The 23,008-nt window shown below is 44.2% G+C and overlaps 1 protein-coding gene across 1 annotated transcript in view; it reads right to left on the bottom strand.

Moving 5' to 3' along the window:
• The window catches only part of CCDC92B (coiled-coil domain containing 92B), a 43,746-nt gene that overhangs the window by 9,408 nt on the left and 11,330 nt on the right, over window positions 1–23,008 (bottom strand). The window contains exons 2-3 of the mRNA XM_056819645.1: window positions 18,152–18,301; window positions 7,211–7,258 (exon numbers count right to left, since the gene is read on the bottom strand). Coding sequence (XP_056675623.1) covers window positions 7,211–7,258; window positions 18,152–18,281 — 178 coding nt within the window. The 5' untranslated portion in view covers window positions 18,282–18,301. The remainder of the gene's footprint in view (window positions 1–7,210; window positions 7,259–18,151; window positions 18,302–23,008) is intronic.

Genomic DNA, 23,008 nt, shown 5'->3' on the forward strand with positions numbered 1-23,008 from the left:
CCCCCAAAGAACTTACTATTATGAAATTATTCCTATGCCTAAATACACTCCCTCCCTCTCTTCACCTATACAATTTCCGACCATCCTTTAAAGCCCAACTCAACTGCCATCTCCTCCAAGAAGCCTTCTTGAATTACTTCTGGATTCCTTCTCTGGATTATCTACCCCTCAGACTTCACACTGCACTTAAAAAATACTTCTCTGATGCACTAATCACATGTGATTGTATATTATAATTATGTACAAAATGATCTAATCCCCTGACTAGAGTGTAAGGTCCAAGGCAATGGGGCTTCATCCTAACTCTCTATCTCCCTGAGACCAGCACATTGCTCTGCCCCTTCCCTTAATATTTCCTGCTTCTCCAGACTGTGAGAGAGAATAGCTTTGTTCCCCTTAAGGAGATCACGTTGTCCAGTTGTGTCTGACTCTTTGTGACTCCATGTGGAATTTTCTTGGCAAAGATACTGGAGCCCTTAGTCATTTCTTTCTCCAGCTCATTTTATAGATGAGTAACTAAAGTCACTGGTTAAGTGACTTGTCCAAGGTCTACAGCTAGTAAGTGTCTGAGGCCAGACTTGAACAGACAAAGATTCAGCCTTCCTGACTCCAGGTCTAGCACTTTGCCCACTTCACCACCTAGCTGCTGGAAGAGATTTATAGGTCTATCTCAGCAACAATAATAAGGGATCACGAATATGTTTAAAACATTGAACTCCACCTGGCAGTTCCCTCTTACTAGTCCCATTCTGGGTATTCTCCTAGCCCTTCTCCTAATTTGCAGCATGAAGCAGTAAAAAGAAGTCTATCTTTATATTGTCAAAAGTCAAAGACTTTGGTTTGAAGCTTGACTCTTCTTCTTACAGCCTAGGTGATCTTGGGCAAGTCATTTACCTGTCCCAGTTTTCTCCTCTGTGCAGAGAGAGGATCGAACTAGATGGAGTCTCAGGTACTTCTAAATCCATGTTACTGTTCCTTCTCCATGGGATCTCTCCAGCCCCATCCATCATTCTCTGAGTCTCAGCTTCCTTCCACATGATGTCTCTCTGACTGCTGCTTTTTCTCCATCCACTGTTTACCTCCAACTCTGTCTCTGTCTGTCTGTCTGTCTCTCTCTCGTTTTCTCTCTCTCTCTTCCCTCTTCCTTCTCTCTCCCTGTCTGTCTTTCTCCTTCCCCCTTTTCCTAGGATAGTATTTGCCTATGGTTACCCTTTTGCAGTAAGCACTGTCTTTTCCTTTCCAATAATTCTTGTGGTATTGCAGAAGAGTACTAGCTTTAGGGATCTGGAAGATCTGGATTCAAATCCCAGCTCAGGCACCTGGGCAGTGACCTAATCTCTTTCAATCTCAGGATTTGAAAGCAAGTCTACCCACTATAGCCACTAGTTGTCAAAGAATCAGGATTTGAAGCTAGTCTTTTTTTAAACCTGTCTTAGAATCAGAGAATCAGTACTAAGTACTGATTCTAAGTACTAAGTTCCAAGGCAGTAGAGTGGTAAGGGCTAGGCAATGAGGGTTAAAGGACTTGACCAGGGTCACACAGCTAGGAAGGGTCTGAGGTCAAATTTGAACCCAAGACCTCCCATTTCTAGGCTTGACTCTAGCCGATGATGAACCACCTAGCTTCTGTTTGAAGCTAGTCTTCTGATTTGAGAGGCAAGAAGGCTCTTTCCACAGTTCCAAGCAAATGGCCTATTGATGATTCTGACTTTGTGCCTCAAACACTAGCTGTATGCCCCTGAGCAAATCATTTAATCTCTCAGCCAGAGTTTCCTTATCTGTAAAATGGAGATAATAATACTATTTACCTGAGGGGGGTTATTGTGAGATAACATGTAAAGTGCCTTCCAAACCCTAAAGTTGCTACATCAGTTCTAGTGATTATTATTGTCAATAACAATAATGCAACACCTTCATTTTTAAAAAGCAATCCTGGGAAATAGGCATCCCATGTTTATTTCTTTTATTTCTTTTCTTCAATGCAAGGAGAACCTGGTGAGGAACTTTCTCAGGAGTCACATGGTAGAAGGGGTGGGATGATGGGAGTTAGAGAGTGGAGGTGGTACCTAAGCTAGATCTGGATAATGACAGAAGGGAGGGATCCATTTGAATTTAGTTCTTCCTGACTCCAGGCCCGTCATTTCAGGAGCTGGGCCCTCTTTCATAGATTTGTTACAAGGAGAAGTTCCTTGGGCAGCAGTCTAAAGGGGAGGCATGTTTGCTGCTGCTTGGGAAACTGGAACAAATATAACTGAATTCTTAGCCTTCTGCCTAAAGTGTTCCTTAATACCTTGTAGGTAACCGAGGTTTTAGCATCCCCCAATAGGAAAGCATCCAAATGCCCTGGTGTAGTTACAGCCCCCCTGGAGCATCCGGTATATTTCCCACCAAAAGGAGACTAAATGATGCCTCCCAGTTCGATAGTTACTTACAGTTTGTAAGGGAAAAGAGAAAAAAGGTGACTCTCTCTGTATCAAACTATCTCTAAGAGGACCAAAAAAAAAATTAAACAGTGGGCAGCCAAGTCACTCAACAAATACCTGTGTTAAGGGCTGAGGCTACAAAGAGAAGCAAAAACCAGGTCCCCTGCTTTCAGGGTGCTCTAATTTTAATGGGGAGGCACCTTGGAGATAACTAGCATCATACGAGATGCATATATGGAGAATATTCTTAGAGGGAAGGCACTAGTACTGGAGGGCTAGAGGGGACCAGAAAATGATTACGGAGGCAGGATCTCAGGAGTCCTTGAAGAGTCTGGCCCTGATTTGATCAGTAATGGGGTGGGGGCGCTACTGGAGGTTCTGGATAATAAAGATCTGAACTAGGGTTGGGATGGAAACAGAAAGGAGGAGACAGTCTTTAAGTGCCAGAACTGGGAGGGACCTAGTCTAATCTAGTTAACTGCAGCCCAGAAAGTTTAAAGGATTTGCATAAGATCACTGAGCTGACAGCCAAAGAAAAAGCCCTGAATAGGGACCAGGGCTCACAGCTCTCAGCCTCAGGTTCCATTTTTTTTTTTTAATATATGTTGCCTCCCCTTTAATTAATTCTCTCCTGATTACTTGTGTACTCTTCATTCTCCTATCAAACTGAGCCCTTTCTTTGAATGCAAAGCCTTATCTCCTACTTCCGGGTATGGACTAGAGCACCTAGCACCCAGTGTAGGCACTAAATGTAATATAAACATTATTTGTAAATATTTATAACTTATAAACATTTATTTTTAATAATATCAGCAAACATTTATATAGCACTTGCTATGCTTCAGGCACTGTGCTACGGTTTTTTAATTATCTCATTTGATCTAACAACCCTGGGAGGTAGGTCTATTACTATTCCCATTTTACAGATGAGGAAACCAAGGCAAACAGATTAAACTATTTGCTCAGAGTCACAAAGCCCATAAGTGTCTGAGGCAAGATCTGAGTTCAAATCTTCCTGACTCCTGGTCAGGAGCTCTATCCCCTTTGCCACCAGTTAGATTGATTTCCCAATATGGCTCCCCATTACCCCATGGGGCTCCAGTGTGAATGGGGAGTCCAGAGGATTGGTATCTCTCTGCTCTTGCCTGTATGTTCCCCTGATAGGTGTGTCTCTAGGAGACAGAACCTATAAAGTGATAGATGGCTCCACACTGCCCCGATCTTGGCTTGCCAGAGTCCAGACCTTCCAGCCACTTTGGGGCAGTCTTTTCACTATTCCATTCTTCTCACCTGACTTTGACAGGGGAGCCTTCATGGACACCCAGAGGCTTCTCTCCAAGAGTGCCTCCTTCCCAGCACCCTCTTCATTAGAGCTCCTTGAGGTCAGTGACTTCTTTGCTTGTATTTTGTGTTTAGGACAGTGCTTGGCACATAGTATGACTAATAAATGCTCTCTATCTATTTGGGTCGCTAGGTGACACAGTGGATAGACTGCCAGTCCTGCAATTAGGAAGACTTGCGTTCAAATTTGACCTCAAACACTTACTAGCTGGATAACCCATGGCAAAGTGACCCACCTAACCTGGTTGGCCTCAGTTTCCTCATCTGTAAAATGAGTTGGAGAAGGAAATGACAAACCACTCCAGTATCTTTGCCAAGAAAATCCCAAATGGGGTCAGGAAGAGTCATACTGAATAACAACAGACTATCTCTAACAGACTATGATTTTTTTTACAACCTTACCTTCTGTCTTGGAGTCACTACTGTGTATTGGCTCCAAGGCAGAAGAGTGGTAAGGGCTAGGCAATGGGGGTCAAGTGACTTGCCCAGGTTCACACAGCTGGGAAGTGCCTGAGGCCAGAGTTGAACCCAGGACCTCCTGTCTCTAGGGCCGACTCTTCTTCTTCCACTGAGCCACCCAGCTGCCCCCCTTTTTAAGAATTCTAAGACAAAAGGGCATCAAGGGCTAGGCAATGGGAGTTAAGTGATTTGCCCAGAGTCACATTTAGGAATTGTGTGAGATGGGATTTGAACTCAGGGCCTCCTGCCTCTAGACCTGGTGCTCCATCCACTGTGACTATTCATTCTTCTTGTATCTACATCCTTAGACACAGTGCTCTCTGAGCATCGAGGGAGCAGACTCTGATGCTTACTGTGTGACCTCGAGCTTCTTGCTTAATCTCTCTGTTCTCTTCTCTAAAATGGGGATAATACTGCCGTCAAGATCTACCTCACAAGGTTGCCTTGAGATTCAAATGAGAGGACGGAGGCCAACCCTCACAGCAGAATGTCCCTCATTTTCCTGTCCTGATCTGAGCTTTCCTGCTGAAAAATTTTCCTTTCATCAAGACAGCCTGGGGACCCACCTGCCACCCCTAGTCTTAGAGTGGGGAAGAGTGAAGGGAAAGGCAGCCAGGCAGCCAGCTAGTATGTCCCAGGTGCAGAAGTTAAACTCACATCTGACTCTTCAGGATGACATCAGATCGTCACGTTCTTGACTTACTGTAGCACAGTGCCTGGCACACAGTAGGCTCTTAATGGTTATTGACTGATTAATGCACCCTCATCTTACCTCCCATATGTAATAGGAACACACACACACACACACACACACACACACACACACACACACACGCAGGGTGTCCCGAGTTTCTAAAGTTTAAAATTGCCTAAGAACTTGGAGATACTCTGTATACACAATTACATATTTCTGGCTTCCAAAATCATCTACATTGTGTTTCTCTTTCTTCCCTTTGCTCTTTCTTTAGCCAATGAGATACAATCTTATCACAGTGCCTGGCACATAGTGGGCTCTCAAAAACAACAATAACACCATCCTTATCTCCTATCTTAGAATCGATCCTAAGTATTGGTTCTAAGGCAGAAGAGTGGTAAGGGCTAGGCAATGGGGGTTAAGTGACTTGCCCAGGGTCACACAGCTAGGAAGTATCTGGGGCCAAATTTGTACCCAGGATATCCAGTCTGGCTCTCTATCCACTGAGCCACCTTAACTGCTCCCACACAGTAGGCTCTTAATAAACGCTCCCACCCCCAACCCACTGGCTTTTCCCTTCCTCATTCCACCCACAGCTTGCTAGCAGGTTAGATTCATAGAATGGAAGACCTTTGAGGAATCTTGAAAGATCAACAAGGCCAACCAGATGGGGTATGACCAGAGTAGATGAGGAAAGCAGCCCCATCCCCTTTTTGTTCCTAGAAATTTTAGCTCTCTTAATGAAGTTCAAGATCCAAATGAACTTTCTTGGATGCTATAACACATTACTCACTGCCTCCTACTGAACTTTTTGTTGTTCAGTTGTTTCCGTCATGGCTGACTTTTCGTGACCCTATTTGAGGTTTTCTTGGCAGAGGTCCTGGAGTGGTTTGCAATTTCCTTCTCTAAGCTCATTTGATGGATGAGGAAACTGAGGCTAATGGGCTTAAATGACTTGACCAGGGTCACATAGCTAGTAAGTGTCTGAAGCCAGATTTGAATTCAGGAAGATGAGTCTTCCTGATTCCCAGCCCAGGGCTCTATCATCCACTGCCATCCCTAAATCAAAAGAATCACTCATTCAGTCCCCATCTCTATCCACCCCCATTCTCTCATTGTTCTATCTCTCCCACAGATAAAGATCTGTAAACAAACAAATTGATTAGGGTAATCCAGTCTATCTCTCCCATTATTTTTGAAATGCAAATCCACTCATTACCCAGAGGTTTCCTGTTGGGCAGTTAAACACCCAGTCTACAAACAAAGCCTTAACTGTCTCTAGCTTAAGAAAAAGCCTGACTGCTTAATGAATCTGTTGTAAATAGAGACTATTTTAGCAAAAAACCAAAAATACAAATTCCATTTGGCCAGATTTCTAAAGGATAACCAGCAAATGAATGCCCATCACCTGAGGAACCAGATATTGTCATGGAAATACCAGAAAATTCCCCTCCTAACCCTAAATTCAGAGGCTATTTACCAGATGCCAAAACATCTGGAGAAAAAGAAAAACATTTATACACTTGATTGCTTGTTCTCTTATAATATTTGATGCCTCAAAACATCAAAGACAGTAAATTTCTTTTTTTTTTTTTAATTAAAAAAAATAACTCTTGCTTTCCATCTTGGAATCAATACTATGTATTGGTTCTAAGGCAAAAGAGTGGTAAGGGCTAGGCAATTGGGGTTAAGTGACTTGCCCAGGGTCACACAGCTGGAAAATGTCTGAGGTTAGATTTGAACCCAGGCTCTCAATCCGCTGCCCCAGCTATATTTCATCTATGAGGACTTTCTTGACTCTCCTACCCACTAACCCTAATGCCCTTTCCCTTGGTGCCGAGTGACTCCTCCTGAAATTGCTTTGAATTTATTCTGAATCTCCTATTTGGTCTATACTTAACATGCATACAAGCCACCTCTCCAGTAGAAGGTTAGCTGCTCTCTTTTGTCTTTGAATATACCCCCAGGGTGTTGCATAGCTCTTAATAAATGTTTGCTAAATGAATGATTTGGTGGAGTCTTTAGTCTTCCACACCCCCTTTGCTATCTTCTTCTTTTTTTGGCATCTGTTTATTTTTTAAGCCTTCATCTTCCATTCCAGAAGGCATACTGTGTACTGGTACTAAGGTTAAAGAGTGGTAAAGTAGGGATGAAGTGACTTGCCCAGGGTCACACAGCAAGGAAGTATCTGAGGCCAGATTTGAACCCAGGATCTCCAGTCTCTGGGCCTGGCTTTCTATCCACTGAGCCACCCAGCTGCCCCCTTCTCTATCTTCTTAGATTGCTTTCTTACCTTGTTGGTCTGATTGTGACTCTTTGGCTTCCAGGTCACGGGTCAGTTCTGGGGGGAAAGCAGAGAGGGAGGTATCATTAGTGTGTATGGATGGCTGTGGGTCCATTGTCAGGAGGACAGCTCAATCCCTAGGATTGAAAGAGGTGAGAAACGGGCTGTCTGCAAGATTCCCCCCAGCCCCTCTTAGTCACACGGAAGGGAATTAGTCATACCTGGAAAGCCAGCGCCACCTGGTGGAGAAATTGATGGACTGTGTGAATCACAGAGCTGTGTTAGTAGAGGTAGAGGAGATAGGGAGTCATTGAGGAGAGTCAGGATTGGAGAAGGATCCTGATAGTGGATTGTAATTGTGGAGGGCATAATGGCCTCTATGGCTCACTCAGATCACTCAGCTGAAAAGCAAGGGGAAAAGGCTCCAGGGAAGGACATTCAGTGATATTTTAATCATATCCTTTCTTTCATATTCTCCCCTCATCTCTGAGAATGGAGAGAAGGAAGGAGGGAGGGAAAGAAGGAAGGATGGAAGGGAGGGGAAGAAGGAAGGAGGGAAAGAAGGAAGGATGGAAGAGGGGAAGAAGGAAGGAAAGAAGGAAGAAGGGAAGTAAGGAAGGATGGAATGGAGGAAGGATGGAAGGAAGGAAGGATGGAAGGGAGGGAAAGAAGGAAGGAGGAAAAGAAGGAAGGATGGAAGGGAGGGAGGGAAAGAAGGAAGGAGGAAAAGAAGGAAGGATGGAAGAGGGGAAGAAGGAAGGAAGGAAGGAAGAAGGGAAGTAAGGAAGGATGGAATGGAGGAAGGATGGAAGGAAGGAAGGAAGGATGGAAGGGAGGGAAAGAAGGAAGGAGGGGAGGAAAGATGGAAGGGAGGGAAAGAAGGTAGAAAAGATGGAAGGAAGGAAGGGAGGGGGCAAGGGAGGGAGGGAAAGAAGGAAGGAAGGGGGAATGAAGGAAGGAGGGAAAGAAGGAAGGATGGAAGGGAGGGAAAGAAGGAAGAGAAGGAGGGAAGGAAGGAAAGAATGAAGATGGGAAGGAAGGAGGGAATGAAGGAAGGAGGGAGAGAAGGAAGGAGGGAAGAAAGAAAAAGAAAGGGAAGGAGGAAGAGAGGAGGAAAAGGCAGGAAGGAGGGAGGGAGTATGGGAAGGAGAAAGAAAGGGATGGAGGAAGAGGGGGGGAAAGCAGGCAGGAAGAAGGGAGGAAGTATGGAAAGAAGGAAGAAAAAGAAAGAATGAATTAACCAGTCAGCTCCATTTAGAATAATACTAGAGAGGCAGCTAGGTGACTCAGTGGATAGAGTGCCAGACATGGAGATATGAGGTCCTGAGTTCAAATTTGATTTCAGATACTTCTTAGATACATGACCCTGGGCCAGTCACTAAGTCTTCATTGCCTAATCCTTGCTTCTCTTCTGTCTTAGAATTGATACTATCAGGATGTTTTCCAGAAATCTTTGAAAATGAAGTGACTGGTTTTACTTTAGAGCTAGGAAGGGCCTTAGGTATCATCCAGTCCAATCGATTTAAAATCTGATTTGACAGATGAGGAAATAGAGGCCAAGGGAGATGAAGTGACTTGCCTAGCAAGCACAGAGGGTGCATCTAACAGAACTGGAATTTCAAAGGATCTTAAATTTAGGGTTGGAAGGAAATTTAGAGGACATCTAGCCAAGATCCCTCATTTTACTGGAGAGGAAACAGGCCCCAGAATTGAAGGGATCTGCTCAAGGTCACTCAGGGAGTAAGTGACAGTAGCAGGGTTTGAAGTTAGATCCCTAGAGTTCTCTCCACCATACATACCATCATGCCTCTTCTGCTCCTCTCACTGCTGTGAGGGACAAGAGACCCAGACTTCTGGATTATTGGAGCAAGGTGAAGGAAGAAAGTCCAGCTTTCTAGGAACTCACAGTCTAATAGAGGGGGTGAGTTGTTCATGCAGACAATTATGAATAAAAGCAGGAAATGCTAGGGGACCAAGGAAAGATTTAGACAAAGTATGCTAAGACTATTGAGGAGGCAAAGAACAAGTCCATCAGAAAGCATCAGGGAAGAAGGAGGCAGCACCAGAGCTGGGCCTTATAGAAAAAAAGATTCCACAATAATAGTGTTCATACGTCAATTTAAGGTTTGAAGTGCTTTGGAAATATCTCATTTTATCTTCTCAACAAGCTATTTATAGATGAAGAAATTTGAATAGATAAGTGACTTGCCTAGGGTCACACAACTAATAAGAGTTTGAGGGTATACTTGAACTCTAGTCTTCATCACTATCTACTGCTATATCTACTATGTACCATTTGCTGCCTCTGTAACCAAGAAATGATGAGCACAGTAGATAGAGTGCCAGACCTGGAGTTGGGAGGATGTGGGTTCAAATCTGGATTCAGACACTTCCTAGCTGTGTGACCCTGGACAAGTCACTTAACCCCATTTTCCTAGGCTTTGCTCTTTTATATATTATATATATATGCTCTTATATATCACTAGGCCAGAAAGTAAGGATTAAAAACAAACTGATGAGCAAAGCCTGGAATAATTCAGAGACACAGAGGTGTACGTGTAAGAGTAGAGAAGGCGAGAACCATACTCCTGGCTTTATCAGTGGATCCGTGCATTCCTGCTCCTCGGACCCTCTTCTCTCCCTGAATCTCCTCCATTCGGTGCCTCAAAGATGTTCCTTTGCCTTCTGCTTGTTGAAGAGAAGGGGACTGAGCATGATATTCTATCTTATTTACCTCTGGAAGCTTCTAGAAAGTGTTAAGATTGGGCTTCCAGGGAAGAGGCTTGCAAAGGACACAAGGACAATACATTCCCCATTTGCTGGTGGGTGCAAAGTGGGAGGGGATGTTAGGGGCTAGAGAATGAGCCTGTTTTTTTTCTATACAGAAATATAATGGAATATTTACCTTTTTATTTTAAGCCCTCACCTTCCCTCTTAGAATCCATACTGTGTATTGGTTCCAAGGCAGAAGAATGGTAAGGGCTGGACAATGAGGTTAAGTGACTTGGTCAGGGTCACACAGCTGGGAAGTGTCTAAGTTCAAATTTGAACCCAGGATTTCCCATCTTTGGGCCTGGCTCTCCATCCACCAAGCCACCCAGCTGCCTCCAATATTTACCCTTTTTTAAAAAATATATTTTATTTGATCATTTCCAAGCATTATTCATTAAAGACATAGATCATTTTCTTTTCCTCCCCCCCACCCCCCATAGCCGAATATTTACCCTTTTTAAAGAAATAATGAACGTGATCAACAATACAGAGAAGCATTGAAAGACTTAGATGAATCGATGCAGACAAGCAGAGCTAAAAAATAACTTGCATGACTATAATAATGTAACTACCAAGAACAACCATCCCACACGTGCACACATACACAATCAAAGATGAATATTGCAAAATTATAAAGAACAGTTTTGATTAAAAAGAAAGATATGAGAAGATGTCTACTCATCCACCCACCCCCAACTTCTCTGGGTGTATTCATAAGGGTGTAACGTTGCCTATAATTGCAGGGTTTTTAATGGATTGGTTGAATTTACTGAATTTTTTTCTCTTCCTTTTTTTTTTAAACCCTTACCTTCCATCTTGGAAACAATATTGTGTATTGGCTCCAAGGCAAAAGAGTGGTAAGGGCTAGGCAATGGGGATCAAGTGACTTATCCAGGGTCACCCAGGTAGGAAGAGCCTGAGGTCAGATTTGAACCCAGGACCTCCCATCTCTAGACTTGGCTCTCAAACCACTGAGCTACCCAGCTGCCCCCTCCCCTTTTCCTTTCTTTAAAAACAAATCCCCCTCTTCCTGTCACTTGGTCAGTCTGGTTTTAGTCAATGAACATGGGGAGGAAGAGGGAAAAGAGGAGCAAGTGAGCATAAATATAGCTCCCTACCCAGTGAGGTTCTCCTGAGGAATAGTCTAGGAGAGGAGTGGGATGGATGGGAACTCTGGTGCCTCTGGGGGAGAGGACCACTCTCCCCACCCACTGTGCAGCAGGGACAGGCTGGCCACCCAAACTAGCCCCCATCTTCAAAGAAAATGCATTTGTCTGGTCATATACTAGATCTCTCTGCTGTTAGGCCACCTCCTTCTGCTCTGAAGACCTTGGCACAAAGCTGCCTGGTTGTAGGAACAGCTGGGATCAGAATCAGAGAAACAATGCTGGCACCAGCTATAAATAGAGTTGGGCAAATGGAAGTTTTCTCTTTCCTAAAGGGAGGAGCTTGGTCTAGTCATTTGCTTAAGTCCATTCCATGTTCTAATACTCTGTGAAATCTAGGAAAGTCAATCTCCTTCTTTTCATCCCACTGGGCAAGGGGTGGGGGACGGGACTGTGGCTTAATAGCAGCTAAGCGATGACTGAGATTCTTTAAACCTTGGCTCCAGTGTAACCTCCAGCTGAACCCCAGTCCCCACTTGGGATGCTCCCTGCAGCTCTCCGCTTGTGGGAGGCCCAGACGTAGGGCCCTTGGGACTTAGCTACCTTAGAAGCTGCCTCTCGATGCAGCTGAGCAGAGCTCAGGTGCCAGGTTAGAGTACAGAGGAGAAAATCTGTGCCCGATGGAAGCCAGAGGGCAGGGATGGGAAAGTGAGAAAGGATTTCGGTAGTCCAGTCTGGTGTCTGAAAGTCCTGTTGCTTTCACTCATCCTTCTCCATCCTCCTCCAAGATTCAAGAATTGCCTTGCCCCCTTTATCTGTGTCTACAAGGACCAGTGGTCAAGCAGAAAAATCAGGATGGGCATCCTAGGTCGGTTCCCTTGGACAAGACCCTTCCTCTCTCTAAGTCTATGAAATGGATTGTTTGAATTAGACCATTTTGGAACAAGGTGGTCTAGAAGGAGAAAGGTCTAGTGCAGTTGGAAGATAGAGTGCTAAACTTAGAGTCAAGAAGACATGTTTGAATCCAGCATCAGACATTTACTAGCTGTGTGACCCTAGCCAAATCACTTAATTGGAGCCTGCCTCAATTTCCTCAGTTGTAAAATGGGGATAATAATAGCACCTACCTCCCAGGGTTGTTGTGAGGATTAAATTGGGTAATATTTTTAAAGCATTTTGCAAATCTCAAGGTGCTATATTATTCTTTTTCAACCAGACACTCTGGGTAAGAATCCTATTACTACCACTTACTATGTGTGTGACCTTGGATAGGTCACTCTAGTCACCGAAAACTGACTCCAGGATTTAGTTTCCTGTTCTATAAAAGGAGTTTGGAGCAGGAGACCTCTAAGGACCCTAACAGCTCTAATCTGTGATCCTATGATCTTCCTCTCCTGGATTCTTCCATTTACTACTCCTTGCCTCACTTCTCTCCATTTTTTCTCTAATCCTTACTCTCTTCCTTTCTCCCTTGTCTGTCTTCCTCTCCCTACCCCCAACTCCCCACACACAGGGATGATCTCACCCCAGTTCTTTCCAACAGGCTGGGCCTGGAGGTTGCTGCTAAAGCAGGCTTCTGACCCTGCCTCATGAAGAGCTATTTTTACCTCCTTAATCGATAAATGAAAGCCTGAGAAGCTGAGAGATCTACGTCAGAGAGAGAGAGAGAGAGAGAGAAAGAGAGAGAGAGAGAGAGAGACAGAGAGAGAGAGAGACAGAGAGAGAGAGAGAGACAGAGAGAGAGAGAAAGAGAGAGAGAGAGAAACAGTCAGAGAAAGAGAGACAGAGACAGAGAGAGAGAGAGAGAGAAGAGAGAGAGAAACAGAGTCAGAGAAAGAGAGACAGAGACAGAGACAGAGAGAGAGAGAGAGAGAGAAAGAGAAAGCATGTATCTAGCTGTCTTGAGGGAGTAAACATAGTGGACAGCTCTTACTTTTTCCTTTTCCTTTTTTTTCACTTTTTTCCCCCCAGCCCTCTTGGATGACCAGGCAGGACAGAAGGCAGGGAAAGAATATTTATATGACTTTTCTCCAGGAAGAAGAACCCACAGCCCCCAAACCCAGGTACCTCTTCTTCCTCCCTAGCACCCCTAGGGCCTTATACAGAGAGGCTAGGCATATTGTCATTACAGAGAAACAGCCTAAAAGAAAAATTGAAGAATCAAAAAGAAATCAGGTAGTGAGCATATCAAAGTAGAGTGGGCTGCCTTGGGATATGGTAGCTTCCCCTTCTTTGGAGGTCTTCAAGCAGAGAATGGATTAATGACCACTTATCAAGACTGTAATAGCAGAGATTTCTTTGGTAAATGGCTTCTACTTGATTGACACTGGAGTCCCTTCAAACTGCCAAATTCTGGGATTTCCCACTAGCTGCTGTTGTGGCCTTGGGAATTCTTCCCCTCTGTGGGCCTCAGTTTCCTTCTCTGTAAAATGAGGAGGCTGGACCAGATGGACTTTGAGTGAACTTTGAGCACTCCTATTCTATGCTTCTAAATACTAGATTTAGAGATTTTTAGTTTAGAAGGTCTCTGTTCTCTGTTCTGAGGATCCTGGTCAGATCTGAGGAATTCCAGTGAAGAACTGAATATTCCTTTATCCCTGATGATAACAGAATTGGAGCAACACTCTTTCCAGGGCTACATGTCATGGTGCGCTCTATTATAGTCAATATGCTGCTTCATCTTAGTGTGACAGGTCTCATGTAAAATCTCCTTCCACATTGAATCGCTCACTATTTCCTTTTTGACTCCCCCTCATTTCTTTTTGGCCCTGGTCATCGGAACCCATGTTCCAAAATCTGTGCCTGCTTCAAACAGGGGACCTGGGGAGCTTGAGGGAGGAAGGGATAGCTTTGGTTAAGGCCTTTTTGTGTAGCCTCTGAAGAGTGAAATCTTTAGAAATTTCTACCCTTGGTTTCATAGGCTCTAATACTAGAAGGGAATTTAATGGTCTGCTAGTCCAGTTTTTCATTTTATGAAGAGGGAAACTGAGATCCAGCAAGGAAATGCCAAAGGTCACAATAGCAGGAAGACACAGAGTCGGGATCTGAACTCTGTTCTTTCCATCATATCCCAAAGATGCAGATCCATTTGCAGATAAAATGGACAAGCCATCTCTGGCCAGTTGGAAGAGAAGCACTTAGACATTTCAAACATGAGTTAAATGTCAGCAAAAACATTGATAAAGGGGGACAGTGGATTCAGAGCCAGGCCTAGAGATGAGAGGTCCTGGGTTCAAATCTGACCTCAGACACTTCCCAGCTGTGTGACCCTGGGCAAGTCACTTAACTCCCATTGCCTAGCCCTTACTACTCTTCTGACTTGGAACCAATACATAGTATTGACTCCAAGAGGGAAGGTAAGGGTTTAAAAAAACAAACCAAAAACCTTGATAAAGGACAATTAAGTAATACAGCCATCCAGTTAACCTCTGAACTGGGATAAGTAGGAATTAGGACACCTTTATGAGGCAGCTAGTCTGTGCCATAGAGCATAGAATATTAGCTGGGAGTCAGCAAGACTCCTCTTCCTGAGTTCAAAATTGACCTCAGATACTTACTAGCTCTGTGACCCTGGGCAAGTCACTTAACCGGCTTGCTTTAGTTTCCCTATCTGTAAAATGATCTGGAGAAGAAATAGCACACCACTCCAGGATCTCTGCCAAGAAAATCCCAACAGAGTCATGAAGAGTCAGACAGGGCTGAAAAAAGACTCAACAACAACAATGAGAATACCCTACAATTATCTTAACCAATTGTCTTACCAATTTGCAGTTGGAAGATCACTCAGCTTGGGCTGCAATGCACAGGACTAGATTAGGGATTTGAATAGGAACTAGATCTGACTTCATTGGTATAGGGGACTGCTAGGGGAGGAAACTCCCACTACCAATGCAGGTGAGCACTTTCTTTGCAATTTATAGTCTTAGAGAGTTGTTGTCTGGAGGACTAAGAAGTCAAGTGACTTGAACAGGGTCACATAATCAGCATGTATCAGAGGTAGGCTTTGAGCCAAGCTCTTCCTAGCCTCAAGGCCAGCTCTTTAGCTATTATGCAATGCTATTTAAGTATATGAAATAAATGTCCACACAGCCTGAAAGGGCTTTGAGCTCTGACAAAAAAAGAGCATATCTATGAAATCTGATGACAAGCTTTGCTAAGTCTAGAGACGCTCATTACCAGGAAGTCGATCAGATCAGCAAGTGATGACTATTTTTTTTTTTTGGCTACACCTACTAAGAAGCCAGTGAAGACCTAAAGGGCTGGGCTCTGCTTTGATTGGAGGGTGTGCCCACACTCCCAAATGCTGGAAGTATCATCCCATAACCTTGTGAGGGACTTGGGTTTACTCGGAAGGAGGGAAAGAAGAGACAAACTCATCCATCTATGTTTAAACTTGCTAATTTAGCAGAATTATGGGAGCTAGAAATACTGACTCAGGACATTGGCTGGGATGGGCCAGAAGGGCCCCAGCTTTGAATGAGAAGAGACAACCAGAATTGGGTCTAAGTGCTCTGGGGGAAGGACTTGCTGGTTTTTCTTTCAAGGCAGGATGACAGACCAAGTCTGTAGGCGAGAAATCTGTGTAGGTCAGATCAATGGTGTTTTAGAAGATTCCCAGGTTTTGTGACTCGATCATTCAGTGCTCTGAACTAAAATCCTGGCTCATCGTTACTCCCTGGGTGACTTAGACAAGTTAAGAAGCTAGAGCAAGAGTTTCCTGCTCCCTGCTCCTCTCCTAACCAGTTACCAGGAATCTTTTCAATCTGGGCAAAAAGAATGTAGCAGATTTGGGGAATGGGCTGGGAGTGGAAGTGCCAAGATGATGGGCAGAAAGGGAGGAAGGTTTGTTGGCAGTGGTGGCTGCCCAGAGGAAGATCTCCTTGGAGACCTGGAGAAGGGGCTGATGGTGCCTTAGAGAAAGTCAGGATTTCACTGTGAGCAGTATAAAGGGAAAAGTCAGTCCTGGGAAAGGAGCATGGTAGAACTTTAGGAGAACTAATTTAAAGGATCCAGAAAAGGAGTAACACTGTGCATGGCACAGGCAAATGGAAAAAGAGGAGGGGAATGAGCATTTATTAAATATTTTCTATGTGCCAGGAACTGTGCTATGCACTTTACTAATGTTATGTCATTTGATTCTCACAACCATCAAGTGTGGTATGTATGTTATTATTCTCGTTTTACAATGGGAGAAACTGAGGCAAACAGAAGTTAAGTCAAAGGGTTAATAAGTGTCTGAGATAAAACTTGAACTCAGGTCTTCCAGACTCCAGGCTTACTGCTCTGTGCATTGTGGCACCACCTAGTTTGCCTTCATGGAAAACCAGGAAGTGTGTGTGTGTGTGTGTGTGTGTGTGTGTGTGTGTGTGTGTGTGTGTGTTGGTGGTGGTGGGGTGGGTCCTCCCTAGACTGCTTAGGGGAAGAAGTATACCCTACTGGGAAGAATTTAAAAAAATTTTTATTTTAAAATATTTTTCCATGTTTCTATGATTCATTTTCTTTCCTTCCCTTCTTCCCTGCCCCCTCTCAGAGCTGACAAGCCATTCCACTGGGTTGTACAAATGTTATCACTTGATATTCATTTCCACATTATTAATTTTTACCCCAAAGTGATCTTTGAAAGCCTAATCCCCAAATCACATACTCATATATACATGTGATAAGTGATCAGTCACATGTTTTGCTTTTGCATTTCTACTCTACTGGGAGGAATTGTTACCCTACCTCTAGAAGGGCACCCCAGATTTCTATACCCTGGAATAAATCCTCCACTCTAGATTTAGCTCATCCTTCCTCACTTCTTCCATTTACATGCTACAAACTATCTTGCTTCTCAATCTATCCCACCCCCCTCCACTTTGGTGACATAGAAACAAGTCTCTCCACTTCTTTATTATTGCCCTCAATTCAATTCTTTCATACTCAGAGACTCTTGGGTAAACAGATTTAGATTTCTGGAGGAATTGTCAATATTCAAGCATCGCCCAGATTTTCTGGCTGGAAACATTTCCTGAGCTCCCTGCATGCTCAAAGTCCCTGCATCTCTGGTTAGGTGTCTTGGAGTGTTGCTGTTCAGAGAAGAAACCTCTCCTCTTCCTTTATTTCTCTGCCTCTCCTTTCTTGGGAGTGGAGAGGAAGAGAGCTGTCCAGCTCTGTCCACTCCTTCTGCTTTCATCTCCTGTCCTCATGCTTCTCTCCCTGATCTCCCTACAGCTCCTCTCCCCCTTTCTTCCAGTTATCTCCTTGACCTCCCACTCAATTCTTTCCCTTTTCTCCTTCAAATTCCTTTCAATTCTTCTTCCTCTTTTGATTCTCCTCCCACAAACCACACTCTTGCTCTCCTTACTTCCCCCTCTTGGAAGCTCTGGTTTTCTTGAAGACTCAGAGCAGGAGCTGCCTCTTACAAGGTTACTTTGAGTAGTAGGTGTTTAATAAAAGTAGGCAGGACTTTTAGTTGTTTCCTCCAGAGCATGCTGGACTTGGAGCCAGGAAGACCTGGCTTCAGACCCCTGTTACTTGAGATTTGTGTGACTGTAGGCAAGTTGTTACCTCTTTAAAGCCTTGATTCTGTCTCTGGTAAAAGTAAGGGGGTTAGACTCAGTGGCTTTTAAGGTTCCTCCTAGTTCTAAATCCATGATCTGAATTTGCTCCTCTCCTTTACCTCCCTCTCTACTTCTGTCCCCTCCATTTCCCTCTCTATTTCCCCTTCATTCTTGTTCTCCTCTTCTTACTTTTTTTCAGCCCCTTCTCTTCCAATCCTCTCCCCTCTTGATCTTCATTCCTCTTCCCTTTCTCTCTCTTCTCCTGTCTTCCTTCCTTGCCCTTCCCTTCGACCTTCTCTCCTTTCTGTCCTTTATTTTTTCTCTTCCTTCTTCCTCCCCTCCCCACTTCTTTCCTCCTTGCCTTTCCCTCCTATTGCCTCCCCTTTCTTCCTTCTTTCCTTTCCTTCCCCCTTTCTCTGAACTCTGTGTGTCTGGTCCTAGGGGAATGCTGGGTTCCCTCCCTGCCTCTTGGCAGGGAGTACATGCTGCCAGGCCCTTGGGGAGGGGTAGAAGAAGGGAGGTGCCCTTACCTGAACAGTGCTTCTGTAGTCGCAGGATCTCCAGGTGCAGGTCTCGAAGCAACTCCATCTGCTCCTTCTTCAAGAAGGCAATGTGCCTCTGCACACTCTGGATCTGATGCTCCAGGGACACAGTCTCCATCGCAACCCTGGGCCCAGGCCCTGCCAAGGGAGGGAGACAGCAATTAGACACACACATTCCTTGATCCCATCAGCCTTGGTCCATCCTCCATCCTCCCATTTCCACACTCCTGTGCTGGGTAGTGATGGCTTCTAAACTGTAAGTTCAGGCCCTGAGATTCCTGATCTCCTCAGTTTTTGTGGAACATAGAACCTGAATTTGAATCCTGTCTCAGACATTTATTAGATGTGGGACCCTGGGCAAACACAATCTCTCTGTGCCTCACTCTCTTCATCTATAAAACGGAGATAGTAATAGCACATAACTCATAAAAACATCCCTCTGTATGCTCTCATCATTATCACCGCTGCCACACATCCCTCCTCTCTCAGGAAACTTCCATGGACCTTATCCCCTCTAGGAGCAAGTACAAACTCCTCTGTCTGCCATTTAAAGCCCTTTGTGTCCTTGTCACAGTCTACCTTTCCAGACTTCTTATGCATTACTCCCTTCACACACACTCAGATCTAGGGGATCATACCTCCTTTTGATTCTAGATACAAGATACCCAGGTTCCTGCCCCTCTTTCTTTTAGCATCCTACATTTTCTTGAAAACTCAGCTTAGGGGGCAGGCAGGTGGCTCAGTGGTTTGAGAGTTAGGCCCAAAGATGGGAGGTCCTGGGTTCAAATTTGTCCTGAGACACTTCCTAGCTGTGTGACCCTGGGCAAGTCACTTAACCCCTATTGCTTAGCCCTTACCACTCTTCTGCCTTAGAACCAATTGGCAGATTGGTTCCTTGAAGGCAGCATCACATTTTTCTTTAAAAAGTTTTTACTTTCTGTCCTAGAATTAAGGCAGAAGAGCAGTGAGGGTTGGGCAATGAGAGGGAGGCAAGTAACTTGCCCATGGTCACATAGTCAGGAAATGTCTGAGGCTAGATTTGAACCTAGGGTCTCCTGTCTTCAGGTCTGGCTCTCTGTCTACTGAGCCACCTAGCTGCCCCCAGCACCTTCTTCATTTTTGTAGCTTCCCTAGCACTTAATATGTTTCCATGAACTTTGATGGTCATGTATTTCTCTGAGTACATGGTATCTTCCATGTGGACCCTTCCTCCAATGAGGAATCACCTCCATTGTAGATCACCACCCAAACAAGTTAGCCCATTCTGCGGGGCTCTTGTTTTGGTCTCTGTTCTCTTACAAATCTTTCCAGTGGGAGGTCGTGGGGCCACCAAACATAGGGGGGGCCTTCCTCTAGTTCTGTTGTCCTTGCATGACAGCCGGATGTCATAGGGGCTGCTTGGGGATTACCTTTGGCTTCCATTATTTGACTGGAAGTCCACTTTTTTGAGTTATACATCTCTTGCACAATTGCTTCTTGGGAATGTATTGTGGCTTCCTCTCCTTTGCCCTCTGGGTCACTCCCACGTTCACCTCTTCAGAGGCATTCCATGACTTGCAGCCATGTTTTTTTCTTTTTACCAGATCTGTCACTTTATTTGTGTATAGAGTTCCTGCTACCAGTGCCACGATGCTCTCAGCACCTTCTCTGTAACTCACCAGTGGAGAGCTCTGGTTGTCCAGTTGTCATTCTTATATAAAGTATCAGGATACGAACTGGGCCAGTGATTTCAGTGGTATCGGGAACTCCTGGATGAGGGAACTCCCTCCTCCAGTACAGGCTGACACCTTCTCTGAGACTTCTTGTCTTGGAGAGATTCCTGGGATCCTGAGAGGTTAAGTGAGTTTTGGAGGGTCACAAGGGCCAGTGTGTGGCAGAGGCAGAACTTGAACCAAGGTTTTCCTGTCCCAGAGACCAGCCTTCTGTCCCCTATGCCATGCATAGTGTTTGGTTCATATAGTAAGGGATTAAGAAATGTACTGTTGCTTTAGGCATAACCTTGGAACATTACAAGCACTTGATAATTTCTCCAAAGGCAAACCAGTCCTTCCAAGTCATCCTGCTCAGTTCTGGGCCCAGCTCATTGCCTGAGCACAGTCTGTCTGGGAACAATGGATGAATGGAATGGCTCTGTGGACTATCCATTCACATATAGCCCACAACACTGCACACAAGCCAAACGTATCCAATGGTCATTAAATTGAATTAGATGGGTATTCTGTAGGCCAGTGCCATGGGCACTAGGGACATTTAGGGGCACTAAAGAAGTAGTCTCCAGGGGCAGCTAGATAGCACAGTGGATAGCGAGCCAGGCTTAGAGTGGAAAGGACCTGGGTTCAGATCTTGCCCCAGATACTTCCTAGCTGTGTGACCATGAGAAAGTCATATAACTGCAATTGTCTAGCCTTTACTGCCTTACAATTAATTTCTTTTTTTTCTAAACCCTCACCTTCTGTCTTAGAATCATTTGTGTATTGGTTCTAAGGCAGAAGAGTGGTAAGGGCTAGGCAATGGGGGTCAAGTGACTTGCCCAGGGTCACACAGCTGGGAAGTATCTGAGGCTAGATTTGAACCTAGCACCTCCCATCTCTGGACCTGTCTCTCAATCCACTGAGCTACCCAGCTGACCCAACAGTTTATTCTTAGTATCAATCCTAGAACTGAATATGGTCAGGGTTAAAAAAGTAGTAGTCACCAGTCCTTCTCTTCTACCTCCCTTTTCCAATTATGACTAGTCTCTGACTACTGTTGAGGGCAGGAAGAGGGAAGTGAGGAGGAAAAGTTGTCCAGTGATTTAGGGAACCTCTAGCGGAGCTCAGGAGACAACTGACTCTCTGAGGTGGGAAGTGACTTGCCTAATGTTACACAGTTATTAAGGGGAATCATAATATATATGAACTGGCCCATATAGCTTAGAGGCCATCTAATCCAATTCCCTTATTTTATAGAGGACCGAACTGATCCAAAGAGGGCCCACGCCCATGGCTTGCACTTTGTCACAGTTAATAAAAGGAAAATAATCTGTTATCTGTTCATACACCTTAGGATCAGAGCTCTGAAGTTGGAAGAGACCACAAAGACCATCTAGCATGATCTCATTTTACAGATGAGGAAAGTGACTTGCCCAAAGTCACCCAGACAGGATCATAATCATAGAATTGAAAAGGATCTCAGAGGCCACTTAGTAAAATTCATTTACTATATAAATGGGGAAACCGAGGTCCAGGAAGGTTAAGGATTTATCATTCCAGAGGTGATCACAGAACCCAAGCCCTCTGACTTCCTGATTTCTTTCCTTTATACCATCTGCCTTTTCAATCTTTCCCTAGACCTGTGCAAGATTGGGTACCTGGAATCATAGTAGAATGGAGCTCTGAGGGTCCAACCTCCTCATTCTATGGAAGATGAAATGAAAGCCCAGAGTAGGGAGGTAACTTTCTTGTTCAAGTTCACAGAGTTAGAGGCAGGATTATTTGGGTCCATGGTGCCCTGCTGCTTTTTCCCCCCCCTCTTTTAAATAAACCCTTACCTTCTGTCTTAGAATTGATACTAAATATTGTGCCCAGGGCATAGGAGTGGTATGGGCTAGGTAACTGGGGTTAAGTGAACTAACTGCCCAGGGTCACATAGTCAAGAAATGTCTGAGGCCAAGTTTGAACCCAGGTCTTCCTGTCCTGTCTCCAGCATTTTCACATGTACATGCCCCAACAAAGTTATATATGTTATATATATATATATATATATGCATATATATATAAATGTCCCTTTTAGCCAACTATAAATATTAAATGTTTATGGTTTCATGTAGTCCTTAATTACTTTTTTGGTTTAGTTATTTGAGTGCTTTTGTTGAAACTGCTTAAACCTAGTATGCTTAAAATAAAAAATTATTTAAAAAGAAATATGCTGATAGAGGAGGGACTTTTAACATTTCCTCTTCTTTGGATTTCTTCCCCCCCCCCCCAAATCTTTACCTTCTGTCTTAGTATAAATTTTAAAGCAGCAAAGATTAGGCCATTGGGATTATGACTTGCCCAGGGTCATACCAGCAGAAAGTGTCTGAGGCCAGATTTGAACACAGTTCCTCCTGATTTTAGGTCAGGCTCTCTATTCATTGAGTCATTTAGCTGCCCCTCTTTCTGCTTTTAATCTGGTTTCTTTGTATTTTTCTGATCCTTCCAGCTAAACTATGAGTTCCTTGAAGGCAGGGACTGTGACTTTTACTTCATTGTATCTTTAGCACCTTGGACAGTGCCCCCATTTAAAGTCAATGCTTCATCAGTGTAGGTTAACTCTAAGCTTTGCCACTAATTCACAGTGACTTTAGCAATTCACTTCCTCTTTTCAGTGCCTCAGTTTACTTATCTGTAAAACAAGGGAGGTGGATTAGAGGTGCTCTAAGATTCTCTCCAACTCTGACTTTCTGTGGTCCAGCAGTCCTAGAAATGGAACTGAATTGAATCTTGAACCAAAGTAGAAAGCTTGGCACTTTGGAGATCCATTTGTGGATTGCAGAACAGAAGGACCAGGCTAGCCCCAGAAGTCACCAGCCCAAAGGGGTGTGTCTTGAGGGTTCCCAAGAAGTCTCTTCCCACAAAGGTATCTCATCCATGATGTTTCAAAATATTTAATTTATGCTGCCGGGTGCCAAACTTAGGTATTGTGGATAAACAAGGAGGCTTGTTCTCAAGGAGTTTACAGTCTAATGGGTGACAGACTAGGGATTCCAGAACCTTACAAAAGTACAAGGCCGTTTATGAGAAGAGCCACAAGAAAGTAATGAAGAAGAGTTCATATTTCAATAGTGCTTCAAAATGCTTTTCTCACATTGACCTGGGAAAATAG

This window comes from Monodelphis domestica, chromosome 2 (assembly GCF_027887165.1).
Source record: "Monodelphis domestica isolate mMonDom1 chromosome 2, mMonDom1.pri, whole genome shotgun sequence".
Classification (NCBI taxonomy): Eukaryota; Metazoa; Chordata; class Mammalia; order Didelphimorphia; family Didelphidae; genus Monodelphis; species Monodelphis domestica.